This window comes from Erigeron canadensis, chromosome 9 (assembly GCF_010389155.1).
Source record: "Erigeron canadensis isolate Cc75 chromosome 9, C_canadensis_v1, whole genome shotgun sequence".
Taxonomy (NCBI): Eukaryota; Viridiplantae; Streptophyta; class Magnoliopsida; order Asterales; family Asteraceae; genus Erigeron; species Erigeron canadensis.
Genome location: NC_057769.1, coordinates 11678686 through 11702291, shown reverse-complemented (window position 1 = coordinate 11702291; position 23606 = coordinate 11678686). Strand labels below are relative to the sequence as shown.

Here is a 23606-nt window from a genome sequence, read left to right as displayed (position 1 = left end):
TCTGACTCTGAACTTGGAAATTATGGAGGTATATATCTATGTTCATGTGCATCTTAAATTGTTAATTATTATTAATCTATGTGTAGGAATACTCTGAACTAGTCCAAAACCAAATCACAAAATCAAAAGTTGAAATCAGTTTAAAGAAGTCTACATTGATTTGGTTTGGTTTTCAGATGTTTGACTTGATTTCAAATGCTGAACACCTTAGTTTTTACCATTGGATCACTATGGATTTGGATTTATAATGGGAATGGGTTGTTTATAATACGAGTATTTTGATAGGTTAAGGTTCGATACCCAATCGTTAATTCCAATGCAATCAACCAAACACTTTCGATAAGAATGAAAGTCATTCTATTATTCGTATACCAATTAACCAAACACAACCCTAGTTTTTTATGGCACACCTTTTCTTTTAATATGGGTCGTAAATGGGTCATTATTGGCTACTCGTTTTAAAAGGGTTAGTTTGAGTAACTTTTTGACACAATCAACTTAACGAGTTGGATTTAAGTTAAGATAGATGATCATCCCAACCCAGACCCATCATCGCAAACATGTTACAACTACCTTAGATTCACACGCCCACGGCCCACCACCCAAATTTTATTATTACATTATATTGCACCAACCACTACTATCATTATATTTGCCATTCCTGATCATGTCTCGTAAAGTCATAACCTCTGAAAATCTCTGATCAATCACTCCCTTGCAAATCCGAGCATGTTATTATGAAGGGCGCATAATTTACTATGTTTTGTACATCTAACATGTACTTACAAAATATTCTGCAGCTTCTTTCCTCATCTGTGGAAGTAATCTCTCATCAACCTTCTCCGTTTGTTAACTTAATGACTGTAACTGTTTATCCGGAAATTATTTCTGAGTGGGAGATGGAGTACTTTTCAAAAGGGAAAGTCCATTTGTCTACTAAAGTAAAAAACTATTTGCTGGATTATAGTCACAGGAAACGGGTACGAAGCAGAGTTTTTCGTACTGTACACCTCGTACCAAAACGCGGTACGAAATAGTCCCGGACGAAGGCGAAACGCGATCCGAAACGTTAGCATAAGCGTACCTGATTTTGACGTATCAAGGTTGAAATTCGCTTTCCTAGATCTTCGGTTCGCCAAAATAAAGAGTGGGAAAGAGAAAGAGAAAAAATAGCGGTTGTAGTGGTGTATGTGACTTATTTTTAGAATTTGGTCAACTAGGAAAAGCGTTTTAGGTTTAATAAGGAATTGAGCTTATGTTGGGCTGACCTTATTTTTAATAACTCCATTCGTAGTCAATTCTATAAATTCACACAATCACACATGTTAGTTTTGGCTTCTTTTTTTTATGATTTTGATTATGAACAATTCTTGGATTTTAGTATGAATAACAAGTCTTTATTACATATGTTAGTTGTTTATATGTTTTGTACCAAATTTACGAACCGAAAATGGTACGTCGTTTCGCGTACCAAATTGGCGTTCCGAATGAACCTACCCTCCCTCGTACTGGATTTTGGAGACCTACGAACCACGTACCTGTTTTTGTTCCGCGTACTGTATCGTACCGCGTTCCATGTGACTATGTGCTGGATAGTTCACCAGGGGCCACCCTCACAATGTTTTCCCGTGAGTTATGTAAAGTACTATGCTTAGAAGCATTCATTATGCATCCTACTTATTGCTCTAGGGTGTAAAGTTAGTGCTAGGCATTAAGCGTAAGTTTCAACCAAGTGTCAACCAAAGGTATCAGCTCATGTCATATGCATCCTACGTAAGTTTCAACAAAAGGTATCAGCTCATGTCATATGGGAAGCCTCAATCTGGTGACATTTTTTCCATTCATCACTGATTGTTTTCGCGTGTTTAATTTTCATTGTAATGCATAAAGAGGGGTACATAATATGTGTTCCGATTTAGATTTGTCAAATTTGAGTCAGTTGTGGTAAATTTGGACCAGGCATTCCTATTCAACTACTTGCTCTTGAGTTAAATTTATAATTTGGACATCTTGTAGCCTTTTGGCTTGATGAATCTATATATGTATTTTATATAACATGCAGGAGATTATAGCAATGAAGGACGCCGCATCCGCACAGAAGCTTATGGCCGAATTACGGGTGCTTTTAGAAGAAGAGAAAGCTAATACCAAGACCAAAGGGAAAGCAACAATAGAGAGCAGCAATGTAAAGATGCAAGTTCAAATTGGGGAAAACATCCCACTCATCAAGAGTTGTTGGGAAGATTTGAGTTCGCAGTTAAAGCAAAGGAAATACAAGGCTTGTCACATTATTTCTATGTTGGAGAGAATTGAGGAATTACTTAAAATGCTGCCCGAAACAAACCGTGTTATGATTCAACCATGTTTCTCTAGTCTTTGTGCTGTGGTTGACACCGTCATGAGTAAAATAACAGACTGTATGAAGACGCAATGTGATGAGAATCAAAGCCGGTTAAGTGTCTTTTTTCATAAACTTGCTACAAGTACAACAATGGAATCATCTTCTTAGCAAATTGTAAGTTTTTCATTTCTCTTTTGCTCACGAGAACTACAATCAAAATGCTAAATATTGGTGCCATTTTATCCCTTTGTTATGATTTCAGGTCTGATGTTTTTGTTATTACCCTAATGCAGAATAGCCTTTTTCCCCAGGTTGGAACTGTAAGTTATAAACTCCAAGCAGATATGGACGAAAAAAGTAAATCATGTATGCTTTCTAGTTACTATGATGCACACTGATGATATTAATCATAGATGATAATGCACATCTCTATCATTTGGCTCATATATAATGAATCTATGATGAAGTGATGGGAAACCAGAGTTTAATTTCTCTTATGGCATCCCATGTGAGAAAGAAGGTTTGTATATACATTATCTGTAAGAGGGTATCCTAAGTTTTGGGTTCGATCCTCATGCCCAGCAAGACTGGAGGTCCTTTTCTACCTATGGTAGAACCTAGAAGCAGCCTCTCTACCTTTGGTAGGGGTAAGGCTGTTTACATATCAACCTCCCCCATACACCGTCGAAGACGGTATTGGGACCCAAAACCCGTGGAAGACGGCATTGGGAGTTACTTTACTTTACTTTTTTTTAGTGACAAATATACATGTGCCCTCTTCAAATCTACGGGTGCTTTCAATCTGATTTCATTCTCACCAATTGTGGAAATGAGGACATTATCACATGATTACGTTTCGTGTTAGCTTTGTTATCATATCTAGAGTTGGTAAGATTGTTTTAATAAGTCGCAAATGTAAGTATGTTTAGATAGTACTATATTGTTATCTATACTTCTATATCTATATCTATACTACATCCTAAAAAGAAAGAATAGTCCCCTTGTTGAAAGTTATATGGGTGAAAATGTTTAAATTACCCCTCACAAAAAAGTTTCTCATTTTCATTTGTAGCCAATCACACAAACGTACCTCTCTTTCAATATATCTCGCTCTCTTTCTTTCATTTGCACTCTGTTAATGGTATCCGCTGCAACGCGCGGGTACCATGCTAGTTATTACTGAATAATTGTAAAAAGAATATTTTCATTTTGAAAATTACATGAAGGAAATTGTCTAAAATGTCCTTAATGATTATATTATACTATTAGTCATTTATCTTTGAAAATATCCCCATTAGCTCTTTACATCAATTACTTTTACACCAATTATCTACACCACTCGACGCCGCCTCCACCACCAATAGTCGTCCCCCACCACCACACCGTTGCCGCCATGGCATACGCCGCATTCTGCGGGTATTGTGCTAGAGACGGAATAAAAACCCATATAGTAAGGCCTATTCATTTATTTGAGTACTCTTTAAGCATATATTCAAGCATTTTCGACCTAATGTCCTCAAAATTAGCATAAACAATGTATGCACATGAACCATGTTATATTCCAAAACAATAGCTTTGGTACAAATATTAGGATTTAAGAAAACAAACACACACTCGATGTTTGGTCTACTATGCTGCCTTAGCAAATCCAACTCTCAAATTCCCATAGTCGAATATTGTATGGTAACGACCCATAAAAACATCTCCCAATATCCTAAAAAACAAACACGATATACCGAAATTTAATGACATCATTAGAATGACGTACGAGACTAGTTGATTTGATTGTTCAATTAAGGTTGTTTAGCAAAATATGAAATTTTTTATCTTTTGGAAAGGCCACATGACATTTTTGAATTTGCAAGGATATATGATACTAACATTTTTGCAATTTATGTTCTATTTTCTTGAACTAATATAATTTTTTAAATGACCCTTATAGAGGTGATAATTTGATATTTTGTATAACAATGTACATACATATGATGAAAACACACATACCATAGAGGGTCTTGAGGAGAAGCAACATCCAACGGCATGAAACCGCTAATACAAGTAGGGCGATCGCCGTTGCCATCTTTAACAAGGTACTGCAAATATCACAGAAATGAAAACTTGTAAAGAGAAAACTTGATGACTTGAAACAAAACTACGTTAGAAGAGTACCTCTTGTGGTAAAAGAACAAAATCTTTGCCCCCGATTACAAATGAAATATTAGGCATGGTCGAAACGTTAGCACAATCAACACCTGATTCCTTCATTTCACCAAGAGATCAATCACAGAATAAGTTTTATCGACTTGTTTATGAAGCAACATATATTATAGTAATTTACTTGTAATGTGCCTACCCCTTCAAACTTGGATTGTGGAGTTGCGAAGCTCCTAGCTCCAATGGCATTATTTATCTTGGTGATCGCAGTCTAAATGTAGAAATTACATATACTCAGAAATGCATTAATCATGTTAAGTATAACAGCAATAAAAAAGTTGGTTTAAAGTATATGAATATATACCATTGGACCTGTGATTAAAGAAGTTCCTGAATCTGCAATGGCAGAACACCCATTTTGACAAAGTCCTGCAAAAGAAACTTATCAATTGTATCAATTGAAGAAATTTAAAACATTAAAAGGGTAAAAATTAACCAGGAAAAAAGGTACATTATTCTATTGCATTTTGAGCCGAAATTTCCATTAAAACTAGATAAAAATTAAACGTACCGCTTGATTTTCCATCTATAAGAACGTCGTCAAAATTGAACTGCGAGGGATTAATACATCAAAAAATGGATTATGGTCGAGCTAACAATACTTACAAAGAAGTATTAGATTTCCGAGTAACGAACCTTCCAATAGCCCTTTTGAGTGACGGGAACAAAAGTATGATCACCCTCATAATGGTTTGGATCGACACCACCAAAAACGATTTCGCCTCCATATTCTTGGTTGTCAGTACCACGGTTCAACCAAATTGAGAACAATGGATCTTTAACTAGACCTTGCTTCATCATATTGTCCCTGTATGCTTTGAGCTAGGTCAACTCTTCTTCAAACTAAAAGAATATGTCAGCTTAAAAAACTGGCCATTTTTATTCGAATTAGTAGAGATCTTATCGATTCTTCATTCAAGAATTTATAGTTTGTAGACAAGCTATATTGCGTTGGTGTAAATACGAGAGAATAGCAATAATCGCATACCATACTGGGGTAGCATTTCCAACAGAAATTCCAATGAATCCAAGTCCAAGTATACCATCAAATTTTCCGGACATGAATGTCATACCAGGTTCCAGTGTTGCCTCAATGAACTCCTAATCATTTAGTGTTTTCGTGACTATTGATACAAATTTGATTTAAATCGTAGAAAATAACATGAGAAGAATAATCACACGTTACCTGGTTCTTAATAACCAAATCCCCAACTCTGACATCGTCATTACTAAAGAATCCAAATATCGATCCGCTACCATACTCAATTGCAGCAGATTTCCCTTCACATTGTAAGCCAAAACAGAACAGACGTGAGCGAGGGTGGGCAAGTTAGAAAGCTTATATCAAAATATCGCAAAAGGGTAGGGTTGAATTGGCACGTACAGAAAGTATATATAATTAAAATATATAAATATCTTTTGTAGAACGACAAACTATTCTACTCCAGTACTCTGTACTCCTACTTCTAGATGTTCAGATAAAGAGTTTTTAGCAGGCTGCATATACATTATAAAAGACTTTTGGTGATTTTAATTCCATTAGTCCCATTTAACTTACTTGAATATTTGGCTGTGACAGAACTAGATCGAGGCAACTCAATCACGAGTAAATGGATGGGGACTAAAAATATTTGCGATATGATCACACCATTTCGATGAAGAATGTCTACTACTTAAGCGAGTTTTATAATTAACTAACCGCTTCTCTTGTATGTCATTGACCTTCTTGAGCTATACTTTGAATGAACATAGCAAGACATCTACACAGAAATGCAACCAAATAAGTTTTCAAATAAACAAAAAAGAAACTAATCTACAGACCAAATAGCATAAACCTTTTTTTTTAACTAACCGAGATATAACACTTTGATGATGGCACCCATAGATTGGAACTTCCGGTATCAAAGATTACAGTAAATGTTTGAGGCGGGGTACCAATGCCGATCTCACCATAGTATTGAGTGTCCATATAGTTCTTTAAAAGCACGATATTTGGCTCGTTAGGATCATTTTCATCGCGAGTCAGACCCAATACCGAAGGCAGAGCAACACGACTAGCATGGGTTGATTTGAGACGCTTCAGTTTAACTTTAATGTGCCCGCCATCAGCCGAATCAGAAAGGATCAAGGAAGGATACAAAAGTGACGAAGAAATGATAAGGAAAGCTGTAATTGCTTTGTGATGATGTCCCATGATGATCATCTACAAGTATATACATCAAAGAAAGTTTAGTTAATGAGGGAATGAATCAAGTATAAAAGTATCTAATGATTACTCCGGTAGCTAGCAAAATCACCTGATTCACATTCATACATTTCAATATGTGTAGAAAATAAGATACGTATTCTTGAAAATGAATATGCACAATTTTGCATTCTACATATAATATTGTGCATTTTTTTGTGAACAACGTAATGTTATGTAATTGTTATAGTATTTAGTTTTTCTCAAGTTAGTAAGTTTTAATTTGAACCTCAGATAGACAAAACCTTTTACCTTCCCCTTTTTGACTACATTATGTATATGGTTAAGTCCAAAAAATAACATCGTATTCTTATTTTTGTCCTAACATGAGTAACGTGTTTATATCATTGTTATCATACTCAAACTTTCAGAATTTGTTACAATATAAATAAGGGATAATCGCCTATTGGTTAAACCCACCAACTAAAATATTTAAGGTCAAAGTTTGAAAAGTTAGACTCAAAAAGTAAAACTAACATACTTAAAATATGACGGAGAGTATATTTTTTTTCTGGCTAAATGTTGCATATAATCAATGTTTTGAAACGAACATTGAACCGATATTATAAATTTCACTGGTCGGACCGGTTGGATCGGTCGGACCGTAGTTGGATTTGGTTTGTGACGTAAGTTACATATATCATAATAACTATGGAAAAAAAATCATAGATAATTAAACCTATTGCAAATGCTAAAGATAAAACCTGAACTTTAGAGGATAATGAATAAGAAAGAAAAACTTACAAATGAAATTTGATGAAACGCCAAAAGCTTAAAATTTTATTATAGAAAGAAATGAGTTAAAGGGTGATTACCCATAGATGGTTTATTTATAGTATTTACACATATTTGTATTTGATAATTAGTTAATGTTAAAATTAAAAAGGAATTAAAAGTTTCATAAATTAGGGAATTGTGAATAACGTGAAAGGAAACACAGCAAAACCATATGACAACGTTACTTGTAACGGAACCAATTATCGGTGTTACAGGCGAGTAGATTTCATTTCATGTGATACGGACTTGTGCTTTTACCTTGTGATAAAAGTATATTTAGGATGCATGATTAACTTGTTTTTGAAATGTATATTACCGATAATATATATACCTTGTGAGAAAAGATGCATATCATGCTAAGCTAGGTGTTAGACTCTTACGAATCACGAGTCGAGTCGATTTACATCTAAAACGAGGCGACTCGTTGTGTGACTTTTTTTTTCTCTTTACTCTTACGAGTCACAGGTGTGAATTTGGAACGAGACAATACGAGTCGCGAACTTATGGTTGTTGTAGTTTGATAATATGGTATTATATTATATATTGTATTTATGGTTACATTATTTCGTATGTTATATATGTATTTTTTATTCTTTTAGTACAAATTGGAGATAAATTGTAAATCTATGACTTAAAAGTATCGAATATGTGATATTTTGGTTATGTATTAAGATAATCAATTTGTATTTTGTTTATAAATATGTCACATATATATAATTATACAATATTATGTACTATATACAAATTTCCTGACTCTTACGAGTCGAGTCACGAGTCAAAAATTAAGTTTTCAAGTCGAGTCAAAATTTACAAGTCAACAACTATGATGTCAAGTAGCATGATTGGATTAAGTGATTATCATCTTTGTTTTTGAAAACAAAGGTTAAAGGTTGAATCCTCACCTCGTACAAAGGTTGGATGTCTTTTTTTTTTATAATTTAGATAGAAACCTCTCTAAAGTTATATACATCTTAACCTTTTTCATATACCGTCGAGATTTTGGGATCAAAAATTCAAAAATCCGTTGGAGACAACATCGGGTGTTACGTTTACATTTTAAAAGATTCATATATCATCGATGCAACCTAAAGAAAGAAAGACAAGGAAAATACCACAACAAGAGAAATAGAGATGAAAATATGAAATTAACGATGAGGACGTGACCAATTCTGAGATCCCAATACATACATATACATAACCTTATATATATATATATATATATATACTCCATAGTAGTCACCTAAAGCAACCCACACACTCCCATTAATTCATTCCGGACAACCACAAAACACCTCTAGTTGTCTTCTGTTGTTTGTCAGCCTAAATTGCCATAAGTCCTCTGCTGCCGCTCACGACCCCCGCTTACTAGATCATTGGTAGTCAGTCCGATTTCAAATTGTCAGGTTTTGATAGTTAACTTAACTTTCGGTAACCTCTTTTTATATAATCTTCTGCTAATTCTATTTTTGATAGGTAGATTAAGTTTCGGTTTCAAATTGTGAGTCTGGTTTTGATAGGTAGCTTAGCTTTTTGTTATCAGCAACAAACTTGTACCGGTGTTGAATCTTTGTATGGTATATATATATATATATCTTTTTAAAAGTATACTCTAAAAGAGAAGTAACTGGAGGTTAAGTACCGATTGGAGGTCTGACTGACAAGGATTCAACTATTCTTTGCTGCTAGTGGGCGGGGGGTCGTGGGCGGCGGTAGAGGGGTTGTGGCCGGTGACCCGAATGAAATGGTCCGACTTTAGATCATCAGGTATTACATCCAACTGGTTATCTGGAATCATCTAAGGCTTATTGTTTCATCTAAGGTAGTTAGAGTTGTTTTTGAACATTTTTTGAGTTGTCTTTGTGTTCCACATGTTTGAATCGAATGATTAACTTTTATTAATCGTAGAATTCTACTGAAGATTTCTTCCCCGAATTGCTATAAGGGCGCCTTATTGGTGTTGAAGAATACCCTTAAATGAAAAAACATACTCTATTTTTCTTAGGGTTAAGTATGTATTTAACTTGTACACTTTTTATATTGTATAAAAAAACTTTAATCCGGTTCATCTTATGTAATTAACTTATAAAATTGAACGAATCGTGTAAGCAGTCGGCTGGATGCTGACATGGCACAATCTAGCATATGAGAAGTGGCAAAATGAGGGACCCCACATCAGTATTTAGCCGGTTGCTTACACAATTCGTTAAATTTTGAAAGTTAATTACATACAATGAATCAGATGAAAGATTTTTTCATACAATTGAAAAAAAAATACAAGTTACATACATCTTCAGATACTTAACCCATATATAACAGGTTGACTTGGAGATATTGCGTTTCTCCGTCTTCGGAGCTTCTATTGTTTGCTGCTTTTCGATCTTTGCTAAGCAGGCTTATCCCGGTAATTTAGTTATCTGTTTTGTGAATGTGTGGTAAACTAAATTAAGTAGTGTTTGGTATGAGGGATTTATCGCCTTTTGTTTGTTTTTATCCAATTTTTTCTCTGAATTATCTACACTATAAAGTGTGATGTTCAATATTTTATACCATTTTTCACATGATTTTAGGACCAATGTTTCTATAGTTTATATTCAACTTTCGATACTTTGAGGTTGTGTTAAGTGTTTTCAGGTTGGAATATGATTAGACTAATGAATTGGTTGATTTTGATGACATATGGAACAAGCGGGAGAAGGATTCTGTCGAAATCAAATGAAAGACGAAGAAAACAAATTCTGGAGTGTTTAACTCCCGTTAGCAAAGTAATGGCCGTTAGGATGAAATATCCTGAAATCCCTGAAACGTGCAGTTAAGCATATAACGGTCGTGAGATTTTAATTGGCGTGTAACGCCCGTTAGTCCCGAAGAAGTCGTGTAACACCCGTGACTTAACTAACGGCCGTTACACGGGGATTTTAAAGATATACATAGTTAGGGTTCTGTGTGAAAAAACGATTTTTGGATAGAGATTTGCCAGAGGGACGAATTTTAATAGGGATTTTCATAGCACTACTTTTGTTCTCAATATTCTTAAGGCAAACAAGCTATTAGGTTTTTCATCTTTTCAGCATTGGATTACAATCATTATTGCTACCGAATTTCCTTTAATTAATTGGTATAATATGATTTCTTCTATTCTTGTTTGTTTTAATTATTTCAATATGAGTAGCTAAATTCTCTATCATCCGTCTTGATGTAGTGATTCAATATGTAGGATTGCACGATATTATAATTCAAAGTTGATTTTAATTATCGTTGTGTCGAGATCTCGATGATTTAATTCCTTATTAATTATTATTTGATGTTGGTGGCATATGTGTTCTTCGTTAGTGGTACTAGTCGAATATATATTTGATTTTCTATTAATTGTTTGTCTATAAACAATTATCACTAGTTCATGGTATGATAGTGAATGTCATTTAATAAAAGGAGTTATTTTGTCAACGTGTTGTGTAACAGTTGGTGGTACCACGTTATCTTCACATAGGTACAATTGTTAATTCAATAGTCAAACAAACTAGTTGGTTAGGGAAATTATTTTAAGCGTTGGTGGTACCAGCTTTTACAAAGGAACTGATTAATTAGGTGATTTAAATGATTTTTCAAACGTTGGTGGTACCAGTTTGTGTCTTTATTTTGTCACAGTTATCTTTATCAACTTAATTTGAATTTGAATTTCATTAATGTGCAATCCAAACATGTTGTTGAGCAAGGTCAAGATGGATGACTTTTAAATCTCTTAAGTCATAAATTACAACCAAAATTATCTTTTCGATTAATCCTGAGGGATTACCGACTTTTCTACTAACTTTTGCAACGTGGCAACTCGGCCATAAAAACCTCCATTTTCTGAATCACTTTATTTTTAACAATTGCTTTTCAAAGTCCTTGTGATCGACCTCGGATTTACCGGTTTACTATACTGCATACGAATGGATACACTGTCCGTAAGTGTGTTGTAGTCAGTTTTCCAGTGATTCGTGTTTATAAATGTTATAACTAGATTTCACACATCAAAGTGCAATGCATGGAATTTGTTTTTAATTTAACTTTAGTCTGCAAGACCAATTAAGGAGATTGATCAAGAGGTACTTGGTTGCAAGAGTTATCCATGTCATCCCTCCATCGTCGCAGATATTAATCCCAAACTCTTTAACTGATCATCGGTTGATAATCACCCCTACCATTTCACACGGATCAAGGGCGGTAAGGGGTTTGGATAGAGTGGGCGAAAACGACATAGGAAAGTTCTTCGTGACAACATTCAAGGAATCAAGAAACCCGCGATAAGGAGGTTAGCAAGAAGAGCTGGGGTAAAGAGAATTAGCGGGTTGATATACGAAGAAACGGGGGGGATGTTGAAGATATTTTTTTAAGAATGGACTCGTGAGGTGGTTACTTATACCGAGCATGCTAGAAGGAAGACTCTTGCTACTACGGATGTTGTTTATGCTCCTAAGAGACAGGGCCGGACTATATATGGATTTGGAGGCTAACTAGGTGTTGTGTTTTTGGATTTGTTAGTTTGTTGAAGGAATAAATTTGATTGATTAAAGTCTTTCGTTGAGTGTTTAAAAATCATGTGGTTTTTGGATTGAAATGTTATTTGTTTTGTTCACATCCTTGCTGCGTCCAAAAGTGCAAATCAACTTAAGTTAATAAGCTGGGAAAATGTGACGGTTGTCTTATTGATTTCGGAACAAAGCCATTAAGCTTATAAATTAAGCTAAACAGTTTTCAACAACTATGATTTTCAAGAATATGAAAAATAGTGATTTATGATTGTCACATACTCTAAATTGGAGTCAGAAAAGTTCATTAGTTCACTTGTGTTTGTGAGAAATAGATACAAAATAACCCAAATTTTTGGTTTGGGAAGCAAATGAAGGGGTTAGGTTCATATTCTCTTAAATGAACACTTAAGTCCCCTACAAGTAAAACATGTCAAAATAGCTTAGAAATCTTCAAGAAATGAATATACAAGGTTGATTAACAGCCAAAACTGGAAGTATACATCTTAACATGCTCGGTTGTAAGTACAACGTAGTGGTCCTGCATTGGCTGTAAGAGCAGGGACTTGAGACCCATGAGCGACCAAGAAAGATTGCGCTCTAGTGTAACCTGGGGAACAACTTCCGTATCCAGATGGAATGAAATACGCCCCGTCCATAAACACGTCTCTAGAAGATCTCCATTTCCAATTCTTCCAGCCTTTGTTAACTTCCCTCTTTGTGACCTGAATATTATTCCATAATAAACCTTCAGAAACTTATAGAAGTAACTAAAACTTTTTGATGATGCATGAATTATTGATAGTTTTCAAGATTGTACCTCTTTTGTGGATGGATTTTTCGAAGCCATATAGTAGTTCCCTTCACTAAATATTGTTGGGTTAGCGCTTCCCCCGACTGCATACATATGCCATTCGTCGTATCTATTGTTTGCAACATGTGCATAACCTAGCCTCACCCTGAAGATTTTCACATAGTTTATGTATGTAAGATATAGATACAAAGTTTTTATAATTATATAACATAACATTTGTCACATTTGTGCAGAAAATACAACAATGCACAGGGTAAACATACCTTGGCATCCTTTGAACTAAACCCGGCCCAAAATGATTATAAACTACCGTTACTTTCATGATCCTATCTTCAATATTTTGGTCATTGTGGCCGAATAACATAACCTGCATTATTTTGTACTATTAAATCAGTAACATGAAATGAAGAGTTTAAAAGCCTATTTAAATAAGTTTGCAGAATCTTTACCTTATCGTGTTGTGAAAAGAAGTTATTTGAGATTGTGATGAAATTTGAAGCATGAATGACGTCAATTAGCCCATCAGTGGCTCGAGCAAGGAAGCAATGGTCAATCCATATGTACGATGAAGTGAATATGTTGATTGCATCTCCATCAGACCCTAGCCGGTGGCCCAAGTGATCAGGGGTGCTTCTTACAAGACCTTTTTTACCTGGCTTACAATCATGAATGCTAATACCATGAATAATAACATGGCTTACTCTTTGTATAGTTATACAAGGCCCATATGCAATTTCCACCTTTACACCTCTTCCATCGATCGTCTTATAACTATTCATCATTAGCTCATTTTTAAGAGTTATGACCATATCCTTAGCAAATATGATCCACAAAGGCCTGGTCTGGATTACTCCATAACGTAGGGTTCCGGGTTTAGGGTTAATCGGATCGTCTGAAGGGTTGGTAACGACATAGGTTGCACCGTTCTTTCCTCCAATAGCACCTTTGCCAAAACCAATCGTACAATCTGCTAACGCGCGACGGTTAGCAGCCCAGTTTGAGGTTCTACGACGACATGCGTCTATCACATTCACGGCTTTTGCAGTAGGCTTTTTAATGTAAGTGTTTATGGGATTAGGGGCTTTATAGTAAACTGCATGAGAGATTGAAGCATGAAAACATAGGATAGTTAGAATGTAGAAGAGTGAAGCCATGACTCTTTGCTGAAATGAGTGAATAAACCTATTGAAAATCATCAAAATATATAAGGTTGCATACTTACACCTTTGCACCCTATTGTTGTCTTTTTGTCTATTTTTAACATACTTGTTCATTCTTTTAAGTCTACTATATCTATTTCTATATATATACTGATATCATAAAACGTTTTGCTTGTATTTTGAACTGCAAATTTGTATTTATAAAAAAATTACTTTATCACCTTTTACCTTATCATTTTTATACAATATATATTTTATATAATCAAATTCATTTTTAAATATGTCGCCAACAAATGATAAAAAATATAAATAATCTAAAGTATGAATTTTATACTTGGATTTGATTTACATTAGGATTTGAAATTTCTTTACAATTCATCTACAAGTTTATATCGAGTGGACGCTTTTCTAGTTTACAATAATGAATACACATTGAAATATTGTGTGAAATACCAATTACCAAGTAAAGTCTATAGTATGTGTGGTCAAAGATTGACCCTTCAGCAAGTTGTCAAGCCTGTAAAAGTATGGGGGTGTTTTATGTAAATAAAAATAAACACAATGTGGTACACACGATTTTGACTTGCTATGTGTGTGGAGACGTGAGCGCACGAGCCTATGAGATTTTGACTTTTTGAGCTTTCTGAATTTGGCGAAAGATTTGTGTATATATATATATATATTGGAAGGTGAATTTCGCTTTCGTGATTCGACAGCGGGAAGTCTAACATACGTTGTCTAAACCGGGTCCGCGTTTCAAATACCCTATGGGGGAAAACCCCTACTAATCCGCCCGAAGGCACGACGATCAATAGGGGTAAACCTTGCCTCCTCAGACTTGAACCTGGATATACCCAAGCCAAACCTTCATAGAAAGACTTCCTATGTACTTCCCAAGTTTTGAACCCAAGACCTGCTGCTTGTAAAGCAGATACTCAACCACTTGGGCTAATTAGGAAGTACAAAGATTTGTATATTTGACTTTCGTAATTTTATTAGATTTTTAATAACGTATTTCCACCAAAATATGCCAATGAGTTTTAAAACAATTCAATTGATCCTTGAGTCAAATATTTCTTTTTTGTTGGCATGAGTTCAAAGTCGTGTCTCGTTTATATTGCATAGGATGGATCATGGATACATATAATGTATATTTTACTAATATAAGGGATAGGGATGATGAAATAGCTAGAGGGCCGGTTTTTGAATATATAATTAAGTATCGTTTAAGATGAGTTGGGAAGAGCCTCTTGCCATGTTTGGGGAGCAACCCCCTTTTGTTTGTGTGTACTCGATTTCAATCCTAAAATATTTATATTCTTTTTAAGAGTAGAATTGATACAATCCTAAAATAATTTACATAATTCTGAAATCATTCATGTTGTGGATTGAATTCTGAACTTCATCTTAAGAGAAAATATGGTTGATATTAAATTAACTACATTTACATAATTGATTTTCGAAGAAGTCATTTGTTCAATAAGTTTGTTTTATCTTACCAATTGACACATTATTAAATTGGATCGCTAATGGGTTACTTCACACAGAACCTAGACGATTTTGTCTATTGTTCAATTGACATTTGCTGCATATATTTGACATAAATCAAATAATATCTAATCAAATTCCAAAAATTTATAAAGTATTGGTGTATATCTTAGATCTTAAATGTTAAACTAATATATTCACTTAAAAATAATTAGTTACCTTAATTTTACTCGGACAACGCTTAATAGATATCTTTTACTTGTATCATAAATCACCATATTCAAGATTTTCTATATAATATACTTTCTAGTCCTCAATTCTTTTTTACCATAGCAAACTTACAAGCATATATGTCTAAAATAAAAAATCAAAAGACAACCAAAAGTTCTGATTAAATCTACTTTGACCCAACCCGGCCCAACTTGTGTGTTTAAAGTACACAACTTGTCTTTTATTATCATCGTGAAGAAATTGATCATCTTGATATGTATGTTAGTCGACGAGGTTAATGTATTTCGTGTACTGTACAACCCTTTTCAAAAGTTAATGGATAATAGCCCAACTCTTTAACTAGGGATAAGTATCTTAGAATATAACAAACTTTAAACGAATGTCTATAGTAGGAAATAACTAAAGTTGTGTGTATTGTATGTAAACATCTCGAAAATAATATTTATTGTATGTAAAAAAATGTATTCAACCAATTAAAATCAGACAAGTGATACCTCTATATGGTTGCCACGCATGTTTTCTTACATACAATAAATATTTTTTAAAGTTGTTTACATACAATACACACAACTTTAGTTATTTCCTACTATAGACATTCGTCCAAAGTTTGTTACATTCCAGGATACTTATCCCCTTTAACTATGGTCCATCTTGCATATCACAATTATCATATCGACGGTATTGAAAGCAAATATAAATTTATGAATGCATTATCTATTAGATGAAGATCGATGTAGGTACTAGGGACTTTAGCGATTTAAAAAGATATTTTACAATGGTAATTTATAATTTGTGATAATAATACTTGTAAATAAATTTATGAGAGTTTATAGTATGAGAGGCTCTTAAGACACAAATGTTAATATGCAATTTGTTTAGCAATGAGGTACAGATCAACCGACAGCTGCCTAGAGATTGTGAGGAGCTAGCCATCCCTGATTTTATCCATAGGTTTTGGGTTTAACTTTTCAGAGTGACAAGACTGTGTGATTATTTCCCTAAATCTCCTCAATCACACGTTGGACTGCGATTACGGCTGTAAACGTACTGAAGAGTTCACGAACAGTTCATGAACCATTTTGCGGGAAGTTCGTTGGTGTTCGTTCGTTTAGTTAAATGAACGAACATGAACAAAGCTCTTGTTCGTTCATGAACGTTCGATAATCTGTTCGTGAACGTTCGTTCTTTTATGTTCATGAACCGTCATTCGTGAACAATAGTTTGTTTATGTTCGTGAACATTTGTTCATTTACATATATATATATATATACATAATCAACTATACTATAAAAAATAGTTTAAACATATATATTTTTTATATAATGTATATATTATTAATACCTGCTTATTTAAGAAAAAATTTAAATAAAAATACTTAAATTTATAAATATTTCGTTCGTTTATGTTCATTCATTAGTGTTCATTCGTTTGTGTTCGTGAACATTCGTTCATGAACACAGACGTACGAACATGAACAAATCATTATGTTCGTTTATCTGTTCATGAACCGTTCGTTAAGTTAAACGAACGAACATGAACAAGGTCCCGTTCATGTTCATTCGGTTCGTTTATAGCCTAACTACGATCAACTGACAATGATCCTGAGTTCCTCGGGGTCTAATTAAGAGACTTGAGGATCAAATGTTGGAAATAAAAAATTAAAATATATGAATACAATTTTTTCCGCATCTAATTAAGTGGACGAGTATGAACATAACTCAGGACCATTAACTGGCAGCAATCCTATATTAAGCAATGGTCACGACCATAAGGCTTGGTTAGTCAATAATCACGCTTTGTTTTGGTTATAACCAGACATGCACGGGTTTCTATATTGATAGGAGTCATGAATTAATAGAGAAGTACAAACTTATAGAAAGTTCATTTGTATATTTTCTAATCTATAAATATAACTTGTTATTTGTATTTGTAATAATCTATATCTATATTAAAAATAAATTAAAATAATATACATTTTAATATTTCTGTAATTCAAAACTTTAACAATTTTTAATGTTCAAAATTTTTTCATGTCCAATAGGCTTTCAATCTGCTTCCAACTAGCATTCTTTGGTTAGACATTATTCATTTTCAAGAAGATTTCTTTGGATAATGAGCCGCTAGTTTTTATTTTTATTTAAACTAGTTGAATTGTTGAATATCTAATATTAAAATCACGATCAAGCTAATTATTTTCAGAAAATGGCCGGATAATGTTTATTTTCAGAAAATGGATAATGTTTTATTTTTAGAAAATGGATAATATAATAATGTTTGTGAACAACGAACGAAAATGAATACATATATTTTCTCAATAAACAAATCTGAATTGAACACGATATATATTCAATTATATGTTCGCAACTGTTTATAAATTAAACGTAACAACCATAAACATGTGCCCATTTCAAACTAAAGATTGGAAAGGTCATGGCAAAATTAAGCTAGCTAAGCTAAAAAGAAAGAAAAAAGTTTGAAATTTTAATTCAAATGCTTTCATACATTTTCGAACCGAGTATGTTTCGATCTTTTCTTTTTGATCTAGTCTAACGCTTCAAGTGCATGTTGTGCTATTTTTCCGTCCCCGACAAGTCTATATAGTAGTCAGTATTCCCGACTTTTATTTAATTAAACTGTCATATTTTGTTAATTAACTAGCTAGCTAGTGATAGCTAGCTGGTGGCGGTGAATGTAATTTAGTTTACGCACAAATGGTATTCGTTAAGTTCCATTCATTTGAAGTCTACAATAATCTTATTTCAATAACCAATATATATAATATTATTCCAAATTAAATAACATTAAATAATTGTAACTATATATATATATATTGGCAGCACATATGCCCTTTTCTACAATCTCATATTGACACCATGACGTACAATAATCAAGTAATAAAAGTAAAGCTAGCTATATATGCTTATATAACTTTAATCTATAAACTTATTTGATGTATGCAATATAATTTGTTTATGCATAGCTGCACATTCCACGCACACAAGAATCACCTCTGTTACATACATTATTGCATCCTCCACAATGACGCTTGTTCACCATTGGGTTCACGCACGATCCTTTGCAACAAATCTCCATGTTCTTGCATTTCTTTCCACACAAGCCGCAGTTTTGTTTATCGGTATGGACATTGACACATTTCTTTTTGCAACAGTCGGGTCCAGGGCTACCCTTTGCACGACAGAGTCGAGGGTTTATGTTGCATTTCACTAAGCCCGTTGGCTGTTGGGCTAGGAACCGCCCATGCCCAACGCCTAAGGGTGACTTAGCTACAAAATTGTCAAGTTCATCTTCTTTGAAATCCGAAGTTGGTGCGAATGAAGAAAGAGTTAAGGAAATCATGAAAATGGTGAGAATAATCAAGATTTTGGCTAGGGTGTTCATGATTATTGTATGTTTTTTTCTTTATATATAGTGTAGGACAGTATGTATAATTATATATGTTCTGATGGAGTAATTATAATGCATGGGATCAATAAGTATATATAGGGATGGGATATGAACGAGTTTGAAAAATGGGGTGCTTATTAGTTGAAAAAAAGTTAGGTTATTTTTGGAAGTGAGGAAATTTTAGATGGTATTGTTTACGTATAGAATTGTATATTGTTGAATTCGAAGAAGGCAGATACGAATCCACTTAAAGTTGTATGTCAATTTAGATACTAGATTGTATTTGTTTCATTTTGTGTTGTTTCTTATACTTGTAATTATTAAGTAGATGGGTGTATAGCGTTGTTAAGGCTCTTCATCATATTTACATGTGGCAGAATTTAAACTGGAAATATTCTAGGAAAAAACCACATTGTGAAAAACTTTTTGAAAACGGGTTAATGGGTTAAATGTATTCGATTAAAATGTATAATAATTTGTTATAAACCAAAATTAAACATAACAAAACCGATCCTGAACCAAATATTGAATCTTTATTATTTAATAAAAATAACAAAATAAAGCAATAAAAACCATCTTATTTTTAATAGAAAATAACCTAAATACCTAAAAGGCATTTTAAATATACCAAAATATGATTGGATATTTTGTCAAAATCTCAAATTTGTAGATTTGAGATTCGCAAATCTGATTGGAGATTCGCAAAATCTAGTTTGCGGTTTTCACTTTTTGGATAAAATTTTGATTTTTTAAATATGATTTTTTTTTGCAAAATTTGATTACCAAATATCTGATAGATTTTATCCGAAAAGTCAGAGATCCAAAATTTCAAATATCTAAAATTCAGATATTTTTATTTCTTTTTAATTGTTATTTCAATATAACATCTGAAAATATCTGAAAAGTTTATTTTCAATATACGAAAATATCCAAAAATATAGAAAATTATCTCAATTTTTTTTTTTTTGAATTCATATATCTCAAATATTCATTTTCAGAAAACCGAAACTCGTTTTTAGGTATCAAAAACTCGGATATTCAAAATTTCGAATATGTATTCGGATATTAAATTCAGTATGTGAAACACGGATATCCGAAAAATTGGAGTCTGATGCCTGACTTGTGATTTTGCCTAATTCACGAATCATATTTGCGATTTTGACTTTTTGGATAAGTCTGCAATCTCTGAAAATCTCGATCCAGATTTATTTGAAAACACGGGTATTTGAAGTTCAAATATCTGAATTATCGGAAGTTTCAAATATTCAAATTTCAGATAGTGGATTTCAAAATCCGAGTACACATCTGAAATTTCAGATATCTGAAATTCATTCAGATATCCGAAAACGAATATCTAAAATACCCGAAATTAATAAAATATCCCAAGATATATTTAGGGATGTAAACGAACCGAACGAACACGAACGGAGCCTTGTTCATGTTCGTTCATTTAACTTAATGAACGGTTCACGAACAGATAAACAAACATAATAACTTGTTCATGTTTGTTTGTTTGTGTTCATGAATGAATGTTCACGATTACAAACCAACTAACACTAATGAACAAACAAAATATTTATTACTTATTTAAACATTTCTTAAATAATTAGGTATTAATATATATTATGAGTATATAAAAGAAATATTTATATTTAAACTATTTTCTATAGTATAGTTGATTATGTGTATATATGTATAAACAAACATAACGGATTATTGTTCATGAACATAAATGAACTATTGTTCACGAGCAACGGTTCATGAACATAAAGAAACGAACGTTCACTAATAGATTATCGAACGTTCATGAACGTAAGTGAAAGAACGAGAATTTTGTTCATATTCGTTCATTTAACTAAATGAACAAACACGAACGAACTTCCCACCGAACGTTTCATGAACTGTTCAGTTCGTTTATAGCCCTAGATATATTCTAATATTTTTCGATATAAAAAAAATTTTTTTTTTTGGTGGATACTTTTAGATATTATATTGAAGTTAAATAAACATGTCGCATATCGGATATCTAAAGTTTGGATATCCAAAAGTTGGATCTCAAACTTCTAGGATAATAATCGAATCAGATTTATAAATTTTCTAATTTTGGAAAAAAATTGATAAAAAAGTCAATTACTTACCGAAAAGGTCAAAATCTCCAATCAGATTTTCGATTTAGGCCTTCTTTTTGCGATTCTCCAATTTGGTTTGCGATTCTCCAATTTTCCGCGATTTCATGGGTATTTTGTGGAAATTAAAAAAAAATAATAGTGTTTTGATATATTTATGTTGATTTTTAGGTATTTTTAAGGAGATAGTGCGATATCTTTGGGTGCTAATGTGCTAGGGGACTCAGTATCTTAATATATACTATAAGACAGTTGAATTAATGACTTATTAATCAATTAAATCATTCGAAGTTATCAAATTGACTATCACTTATGTCATCATCTAGATTAACTATAAATTAAAAAGCGTAATAATCATTATCAAAATATATTATTATATTAGTATTGATATTTATCTTAATATATACTGTAAGACAGCTAAACTAATGACTTATTAACGAATCAAATCATTCGATTTTAACAAATTGACTATCGATTATGTCATCATGTAGATAAACTATAAATTAAAAATCGTAATAATCATTATCTAAATATATTATTATATTAGTCTTTATATTAATTTGTAAAAAAATCTCATAAATTTATAATTTTTTGTTTTCCATCAATAATTTACACTTTTTAGCCTTGAATACTTAATTTATATTTATTTGTAGCCATCAACTTGAGAAATTTTTTTAAATTTTATAATCATTTAATTAACTAAAAAATTTTTAACATAATCTCTCAATAAAAAAGGTACATAATTTTCCCCCTTTTTAACTATGTATTAGCTTTGTGTATTAATGTTTAAAGTTACAATTATCACTCAAATCAAGAGTTTTAATTGTTATAAAAAATATGAAAACAATCATCATTGTTATTAAATTTTTATAGACGAGGTGATTGGAAATAAACATATTCGTGTTATGGCCTGCATCATGATCAAATACATACAATTGAATGTCAATTACATGATCACAAATATGTTTATATTTTAATTTTTAATTGTTCATAATAATATCACATTATGAGTAAAACCGGTTTCAAAAAATTCTATGATAGATAAATTATTATAACATGTGCCTTGTGAAATGACTACGACAAATAATTTCATCATTATGTCTCAGTTAATAATGACAGTGATGAACCTGTGATTATGGTACTACAACTTGCAAAGTATAACACTTGGAACCGTATATTTTTAAAATTATAAGTTTTTATGACTTAAATGTATGAAAATCTAATATTGTATATATCTAATAAACTTCATGAAGCAAAATTAATTTCTTTTTTTTTTTACTAATTTGCACCACCGAAATTGCTAGACCATGCATATAACGAGGACTAATCTTTGCAATAGTTTTTTTTTCCCCCAAAACGATAATATTCCATTCATCCATTGCGAGGATATTTTGACCTATTGCTAATACTTACCCTGAGATATTTAGATTTACATTAGAGACACAGTGGAACGAAGTCGACATGTCACTGTAGTAGTGAAATAATCATATACTGTTGATATAAAGTGAGATATATCGATACGTTAAAGACGACTTTGTTAAACGAAGTCGACATGTCATATACCGTAATAAATAGAAGTTATATTTGAAATCTTATTTCCATATTTGAAATCTTATTTGCAAATATACAGCGAACTAGTGCTGAGGCCCGTCCAATGGACGGATAGTCTCAAAATATATTAATCAAAATTAAAAAATTGGAATTCAAGTATATTAAAAGACTTTTCGGTTGCAAAGGTACTGAAGTTGTACTTTTTAATTACTTTAGGAGGTACCATTCTTTAATTTCGTATATCGTGGGTTATGTTTTATAAATGGGAAGTGATATTAGTACCACTCATTTTGATAGATTTATCACAATTGAGCAATATTGGTTTGTACAGTCAGCTGTAAAACTTGTACGTTGTGGTACATGTATCAAAAATCGTGGTACGAATATCATTTCCCTTTATAAATCCACACATATTGGGGACAAAACCACTATCTGGTTTTATTAAAGTGTCGTGTCCCGGTTTTATGTGTGTTTGACCATTTTGTCTAACAAATCTGCTAAAATGGGTGGGCCTATATTCTTTTCATCTTCTTCGTATATTATTGGGATTAGTTTTTTAGAATGTAACTATCTTTGACCAAATGTCTATTGTAGGAAAAAATTAAAGTTATGTGTATTGTATGTACGCAACTTGAAAAATGTTTATTGTATGTAAAAAAACATATGTGGCAACCATATACAGGTGCCACTTGTCAGATTTTAATTGGTTGAAACGAAATTCTTACATACAATAAACATTATTTCAA

The 23606-nt window shown here is 32.6% G+C and overlaps 3 protein-coding genes and 1 pseudogene across 3 annotated transcripts; 1 reads left to right on the top strand and 3 right to left on the bottom strand.

Moving 5' to 3' along the window:
• Positions 1-3970: 3970 nt before the first annotated feature.
• On the bottom strand, positions 3971-6746 carry LOC122582182 (aspartic proteinase A1-like). The gene is given in 11 exon segments (XM_043754541.1): positions 3971-4055; positions 4343-4431; positions 4508-4640; positions 4702-4763; positions 4857-4921; positions 5064-5103; positions 5189-5360; positions 5541-5653; positions 5739-5833; positions 6252-6312; positions 6405-6746. Coding segments are annotated over 11 exon segments (1257 nt in total).
• A 4760-nt stretch (positions 6747-11506) lies between these two features.
• LOC122583211 lies at positions 11507-12070 on the top strand (annotated as a pseudogene).
• A 521-nt stretch (positions 12071-12591) lies between these two features.
• On the bottom strand, positions 12592-14053 carry LOC122583865 (putative pectate lyase 2). The gene is made up of 4 exons (XM_043756240.1): positions 13349-14053; positions 13163-13266; positions 12906-13044; positions 12592-12810 (listed from the first exon to the last, which is right to left on the bottom strand). Exons 1-4 carry the CDS (start codon positions 14051-14053, stop codon positions 12592-12594), a joined length of 1167 nt encoding a protein of 388 aa, XP_043612175.1.
• A 4695-nt stretch (positions 14054-18748) lies between these two features.
• LOC122583210 (stigma-specific STIG1-like protein 1) lies at positions 18749-19177 on the bottom strand. Its single transcript, XM_043755636.1, has one exon. The coding sequence runs from the start codon at positions 19175-19177 to the stop codon at positions 18749-18751; it is 429 nt and encodes a 142-aa protein (XP_043611571.1).
• Positions 19178-23606: the final 4429 nt, after the last annotated feature.